The sequence below is a fragment of the Xenopus tropicalis genome, chromosome 1 (assembly GCF_000004195.4).
Source record: "Xenopus tropicalis strain Nigerian chromosome 1, UCB_Xtro_10.0, whole genome shotgun sequence".
Classification (NCBI taxonomy): domain Eukaryota; kingdom Metazoa; phylum Chordata; class Amphibia; order Anura; family Pipidae; genus Xenopus; species Xenopus tropicalis.
In genome coordinates this window covers 107358633-107366240 of record NC_030677.2, presented here as the reverse complement: position 1 = coordinate 107366240, position 7608 = coordinate 107358633, and the positions used below count along the sequence as shown (strand labels likewise).

The 7608-nt window shown below is 35.2% G+C and overlaps 1 protein-coding gene across 1 annotated transcript in view; it reads right to left on the bottom strand.

Annotated features, from left to right (window-relative positions):
* Window positions 1-7608, bottom strand: part of tdrd7 (tudor domain containing 7) — a 35528-nt gene continuing 27920 nt past the window's right edge. Inside the window, 7 exon segments of the mRNA NM_001011355.2 lie at window positions 1-497; window positions 1518-1678; window positions 2115-2611; window positions 3560-3670; window positions 4002-4136; window positions 4991-5077; window positions 5626-5760. Coding sequence (NP_001011355.2) covers window positions 277-497; window positions 1518-1678; window positions 2115-2611; window positions 3560-3670; window positions 4002-4136; window positions 4991-5077; window positions 5626-5760 — 1347 coding nt within the window. The 3' untranslated portion in view covers window positions 1-276.

Sequence of the window (7608 nt, the reverse complement as noted above, 5' to 3'; positions counted from 1 at the left end):
TTTCAACAGGCAAAAACCATTTTTATTGTTAAATAAAGGGTTTTCTGATTATATTTTAACAATATACAGCTACATTAAAGAATGTGCAAATTTTTAAGAAAATCAACTGCTTTAAACAATGTAAACAAATATCTTCTGTTATTTCTTTCACAGAAAAACAATTCTCAGTTTCAAACTTCATATTCATTAGTTGAGAATGCCAAATATCACATTAACTAAAGAAAATCGTTCTATTTTTGTTATTGCTTCCGTTTGCAGTCGTTTTGAAATGCAGCTTTACTCTGGCTTCGATAACTGAATATGATATTCTGTCATGAGTTCGTGAATCCATATGTCAGTGTCTGGCAATGATGTATCCACTATATAAGCCACAGCCCTTCGATCCCATGGGTGAGTGCTTTCATGAATTGTTTGTACAAGTGCAACAAGTGGTTTTTTCTCCACATGGTTTCTGAAAACTATTGAGGCTTCCTCAGACCAATGTTCACAGCTGACCCCTGTAAGAAAAATTGTGAATGTTAAAAACATGCGCCATACTTTAAAAAAAAGTTATTATATATTAAGGTGTTATTTGCTATTGCTTTGGTTTTCAATGAATTATCAGACATGCAGGAGAGAGAAGAAGTTGCTGCCTCTGCAGGACAGATGACAAAGGATACCCAAAGAATAATTTTATTTGTTCTGCCTCCAGAGAGAATCAACTTAACCCAAGACACCCTAAACTAAGAGGTGGGTAATATGTAGAAAATGTGCATGTTACAAACATAATTATATATTATTATATTATTAAGGAGTTATTTGTCAGTGCTTTGTTTTCCACTCCCTAGAAGGTAAACATATACAGTTAGGTTAGATAACCACTATAGAATAGTGCTTGAAAGTTAGTGACCCCTTTTAATATTTATTTAATTTTAGAGGGGTTCATTAATTCTTTAGGGTCAGGACTTTTACTAGACCATTCCAGAACATTAACTCTCTGCTGCTTTGACCACATTTTGGTAGATCGACTTGTGTGTTTAAGAACATTGTCTTTCTGCATAATCCATTTTCTCTTCAGCTTCAGTTCACAGACAGATAATGCGCAGGCTGGCAACAAATGTTACCATATATTACACATCTCTTGGGGGGGTCTTTGACCTTGTGCTTTTAGATGGTCATGATCATTATACCATAGATGACACCATTTATAAGGAGATCATTTACAAGATATAAGTGGCTCTTGTGTATTATAGGAGTATAAACCATTTCTTAATTTAAATTAAGCAATTCATTATGCTACAAAACAGAAAGAAATGATGAAAGAGCCATATTCATTAAATATACCAAGACTGGCTACAAAAAAATTGTAACATTCTAGGAAATATATTTATATTTTTATTTCATCAGTATGGAATAACAAGACTCATTGTTGTTGGGCATAAACATACAGCGATAATGCTTGCTCAGTAATAAAGTACAATTAGTGTTTTAATTCTGTTCTTTCCATATATATCTCATTTATTATAAGCGAGAAATACCTGCAAGTTGGCTTGTAATGGCCTGAAAAGGCAATTGCATAAACTTCTCAATCAAAGGCTGAACCTTCCTACAACTGACAAGTTCATGTCTGCCATAATCAAGCTCGTACACAGATACCAGACCATTCGTTAGTATTCCTTTCACCAGAACTCTGTACCACCTACAAAAAAAGATGCAAAACAGAGTTATATTTTTATTAAACCCACATTTAGTTAATATTTTCTTCTTCTGGACTGGTTAGCTACCTTTCATTGTTGTGTCAACCATAGGACAGCAAATACTTTCACACTAGATTTTACCCTGTTGACACCCACCCAACCATTGTTCTGGGGCCTTTAAGGGGGGCAGCCCTACAGTTTAGGTTTACCGTAGTCAGCCAGTTTATGCCACCTTTACTCTTCTTGATATTGTGATATTGACAATATACACAATGAAATGCGCCCCTAAATTTCTGCCGCCCTAGGCCTGGGCCTTTGTGGCCTCGCCACAAATCCGGGCCTGCACATATCACTGAAATGCATCTAATAAACAGGAGTAGCAAATTATATTTTAACCACACAGCACATATAAAACGGAACTAAAAACAAGTTACTTACTTATTCTCTACTTTTGCTGCATACAGCTTGTTTTTTTCCAGAGCTACCGGCTTCTCTTCTGTAGTACTATAGTGTAGAAGCATTTCTTCCATAACTACTTCCAGTTTGTGTAACTCCTGCCATGGCTGACAGACGAAATGTCCAGGATGGCAAGCCACAGACACAAAGACATCCATGTGTTCACCAGGCCTGGGAAGAGGTAGTGGTGGTGGCATATTAAATGAAGGAACAGAGCTGCTTTGTTGCATGTCAGGCTTCTTTACAGCACTTGTATGATCTTTACAGAGTCCTGGTGGAGACAGTTCTGATGCTTGGGCACCTCCTCCTCTACTGCTTTCCAAAGTGGATGCACTCAGGTTAAGAAACACATCTTTTTGGTGTTTCCACAACTCTTCATTTGTAATTTGACGGTTAATGCTACGTTCAAGGTCTGGAAAGTTATTTGATGTAAAAAGGTAAATGTGCACCATATTCGTTGCTTCATCAACTTTTACCACCTGTGTAGAAAAGAAGTATTTGCAATCACTTTTCTCAATACTGCAACATGACAGGTGGACTGTTCATTATTAGTAAGATAAGCATACTATCCATTTTACCATTAAATTAGTTCCTGCATCTAACCAATTCAAAAAGGTTCAAATAATTGTTTAAAATGTAGATATATAAGGATTTTTATCTTGCAGAGCTGCATAAACATGTGTATCCCATCAAGTATAAATGAAAAGGAATAAAAAAATAGGATTTTGAATAATGTCAACAAATACAAATGCCAGAGACTGGGATCAATATTAAAAAAAACAACAAAAAACTGATTTTAAAGTGCCTATAAATGTATGGCCAAGTGAAACCACTCTATTAAGCAACACCAACTATTGAACAGAGAAAACAGGATCAAGCTAAAGCTCAAAAAGAAAACACGTGTCTGCACCACCACCAATTCCTTGCCTCCACCAATTTGTCCAGACTTAACCTGGTCTTACACTGGTAGTTCCCCTTTTCCAAGTTTCCAAAATAAAAGACTTTTGACCTAATTCTTTCTTCTGATCACTGGGGGGCCTGTGCAGAACAGCAGCACATGGGCTTTTTGCCTGGTGGAATTTCAGTTTATTGTCATTTAGGCTATTATTTTGCCACCATGCAACAGCCAGTTTGATGATGATGATGAGTTGGCTAAGAGTTTTTAAGTCAGCAAGTAAGATTTTGATATTTATGTATTATTTGTTACTTATGCAGACCTGAAACATTTATCTAATGCTTTACAGAGTTTTTGCATCCTTCAAGATCTGTATATTTTAACCTCTTAGAAAGATATGTTGCTGGTACAATTGCAAACAAGGTACATTTTCCACCGTATACACAAAGAAGGAAAAGTGAATAAATAGCCACTATTTTCATGGCATCTTTTAACTAAGCAAGACCACTGCCTAAAAATGTTTCACTCTTACCCTTATACTGCATTCCAGGCAATTTAAGACTGTATTTCTGAGCCAAAGAACTGCATCAGGTGTCCACATGCCAATGCGGAGTGGAAGATCAGCTAAACAACATCTAAGAGCCTAGTTTAAAAGAAAAACATCAATTTAAAGTTACATATTCATAAAATGCCATAAAATAACTGTTTTTGTATTTTACCAATAAATCGAATAAGTCTTTAATCTGTAATCTGTAACAAGAATACTGTAATGCAACATCTTCCTACTCCTGAAGGAATTTATAGATACTATACTGGACTTGTAAGTTAGTTGTATTATTCAACATACATATGGCTGCTCCTGCACACCATACATGTTTTGGAAGAAAATATATGAGCAATGTGTGCATCAGTAAAAAATGTATGCTCTACCTGTAGCATAAAACTAAAGAAAACTAAAAACAAGTGTTGCGCACCTGAGGTGGAATTGATATTAGATCTCGAAGCAGAGGAGGAGGAATTTCTTTTAGTTCAGAAACTTTCACAGAAGCTATTGTCCCAGAATCCAGGAACTGAACATCTAATGCCCGACTGCTGTGGACACTTGTTATCTGCATAAAGAAATGAGACAACTGTGTTATAGACTCAATATGTATACAATATAGAGAAAAAACCTCGCACTACAGTAATGTGTCTTCGGGTGCTCAGTATTATATGTTTACAGATATAATGTATCGTGTTATAGACACGAAAAGGACAGAACTGGCACACCTCTTATCATTAAAATGTAACTTTTACTTTTACTAATTAAAATTAACACAGTAAAACAGATAGAAAAGTAAAGAAAAGATTTTAAAATGTTGGAATCACACCTTGAAACTATTACGAGTCTAGCTCTTTAAGCTCTTTTACTGTGTTAATTTTAATTAGTAAAAGTAAAAGTTACATTTTAATGATAAGAGGTGTGCCAGTTCTGTCCTTTTCGTGTCTATAACACGATACATTATAGACTCAATATGCACTACTTTATTGTTGACTGAAATACAGCTGTACATATCTAGTAGAATTAAGTTCAACAACTGGACTTTTCAAAGTTTTTTCTTGAAAACATTTCACCACTCAGAGTGGCTTCTTCAGTTCAATTGGTATCAGATGAGTGGTGAAAGGTTTTCAAGAAATAAATCTTGAAAGTTCAGTTGTTTTAGACTTAATTCTACTAGATACTGTATATCATGACCTGGATGAATGAGAATCTTCAAAGACAGCTGTACATAACAAACAGAATAATTATTGCCCCTTGTATGGTAACTGTTCAGGGCCAGTTGGTCAGATACTGTGCCTGGTTGTCCCATGTATGGTCTTCACCTTATGCACTGCCTGGAGGGAGCATTTGTTTTTTGTTTTTAATATTATTATTTCAGCCAGTGTAATTTTCACAATTGATTAGCACACTGATTTTACTTACCTCCACACGAGCCCATTTTCCTTTGTAGTGATACAAACAGATTTTTCCACAGAAGGGGAGGGACACATATAAATGTGACGTAACTTGCTAAAAAGGAGAAAAAAAAAAATTATTGATTTAAATACGAATATACAATAAACTTCTTTATTGCCTGTACAAGAACATAAAGCTTGTAAACAAAAGAGAAAAAAAATCATAAAATCATGTAATACAAATAATTTACTAATGGTTGCCACACACAGATAACTGTTTTTAAGGAATCATAAAATAACACTACTAATTTTATGCAATGCTTATTTTTGAGTGGGGTATTAGACTTTAATGTCTTGCACTGCGCTTTAACTCTTGCAGGAATGAACCAAACTTGACTGTATTCAGTGCAGTAGATTAAATTTGGTGACAAATTCGTATCGTGATCTTCTTTGAGAAAGTATCAATTCATTAAAAGAAATGTGTCAAATCATTTTTGATCACAAAAGATTTTGTGACTGCAAAATGTTACATTGTGAAAAAAAACAAGCTTCTTGGAATCCTACTGGAGAGGTGCCTATGCACACAATAAGAAATTTGCCCTGTGTAATAGACAAAAATGCCCTTGAGTAGACTGATTTAGTGTTATAAATACCAGTACAAACCTTTGATTGAAATTCACTGTCAACTTTCTGTAAAGTCTCATACAGTTTAGCCAAACCCTTTGAGGGCAACTGGCAAAAGAGGGTTCCATCAGAACAAACATTGGTCACAATCACATTTGAAAATGAAGAATTTGCCTAGATAAAAAAAAAAGGAAATATAAGACACAAAATATAAAAAAATAAATTAATATATTACACACAGTACCTACCAACCAAAAGCTTATTGTGCAAATGCTAACATGCCAATTAATGAAGATTCTGTTCTAACCACCGGTGCAGAAAGCAATGGGTTAATAAAGTCAAAATGATAAAAAATATACAAGCAACTGTGTATTTTGAAATAATGAATGTATCAGCTCAAGTTTTGTACTAGTTTTACATTTATCTTTATTTATTTTACATTTATCCACTCATGTCATTACGTGACATGAATGTTTAAAACCACACACAAGTATTCAAAAGTATTTATAGTCTGTTATAGATTTTAATCCCTCATAAAATGTATATTGTCATTCACACATATATCTGATGCCACCATGGAAGCAAAAATTAAGAATGAGAAAAAATGCTATATAATGAAAGGTCAATAATACAAAATTTGGGTGCAACTCCACAAGATTGTACAGGGTAATGATATAAATGTGGAGACAGGGAGGCTATTTGACTGTTTATAAAAAGAGTTTAACATCATAATAGTCACAGGAATTTCAGGAGGCAAGAGGCTAAAATAGGTAAATTAGATAATAAGGGACCTGATTATGATCTGCAACGTAGAAGCATAAACAGTTAGCACAATTGTGGTGAGAAATCACCCTTATTGGCTGAATGAAGGGGCCGAAATCATCATTAAAAAAGTAAAGTAAAAAAGAGTTAGCTAGCCACTGGGAGCAGAATTGGTATATTTGGCCCAAGCAAGAAAGATAGCTAAACAATTCCAATACTTTCCATTTGAGTGTAGATTTGCCAAGGGCTAAATTGTTTGTAAGTTCCCAAGTACTGTACTCTAGATTCTTTCCTTTACTTTACTTTGCCAAAAGCTATAAATTGGCATTTCTAGGAAGCAGCTATAGCCTACACAAAGATAATAAGAGTTGGGAAGTTATGGGGAGACCTTCAGCGGGTTTATTTAGAAGGGAGTCCAATGGATCCCTCACCAGGTAACCCCAGGCTGGGGTTTATTGCAGGGTGCATATACAAGTGAATATGACTAAAAGAGTTGCACTGGAGGTATCCGCAAGCTGTTAAGAAGTCATCATGTACGGATGGAAAAACCTTTTAAGAAAAGCAGGCAGGCATCACTTTCTTTTTTCCCCCCCACAAAATAATTACAGGATTTTTTGCCACAATATTTTGTTTTTTAAATAAAAAGCTCACCACCTAAAAACTGCCAACCACTTTATTTTTAAAAAAACCCAATTGTGGGAAAAAAAAAAAAAAAAAAAGGGGGAAAACATTTTTAAAATGCCATAAACTATGAGATAGAACTTTCTTTTACTTTTTGCAGTCAATATGAACTCAAGCTAATGTGGTTCTTAAATCAGCCCCTAGTGCCCCTTTAAAGGAGAACAAAAGTTACTATAAGTTACTATCCCCTCTCTAGAACCGCACACCCTTCAGTGCTGCCATATTTTACATTAACTGTTCAGAAAGAGCAGTGTAGGGCAGAGGTGTTGGCAAGTGCCAGCTTATGTTGCTTAATCTTCTCTTCCAAGCAATTACTGGAATGGAGTATGCACAGTTGAAATGGATCTGGACCTGCCTTCAGCTGAGTTTGCCCTATGCCGCTGATTGGTGGGCGACAATTAATAACTTCTTCCAAACAACTTTGCTGCACTACTTTTTCAGAAATGGTAAGGCAAATGGGGCAGTATTATGGGGGGAGGTGTTGGTTAGGTTTCGTAGGGAGGCCCCTTCAAGGCTATTAACTTATGTTTTGTTCTATTTCAAATAGTGGAGTTTTTAAAATAGTTGCTGTATTTGCTC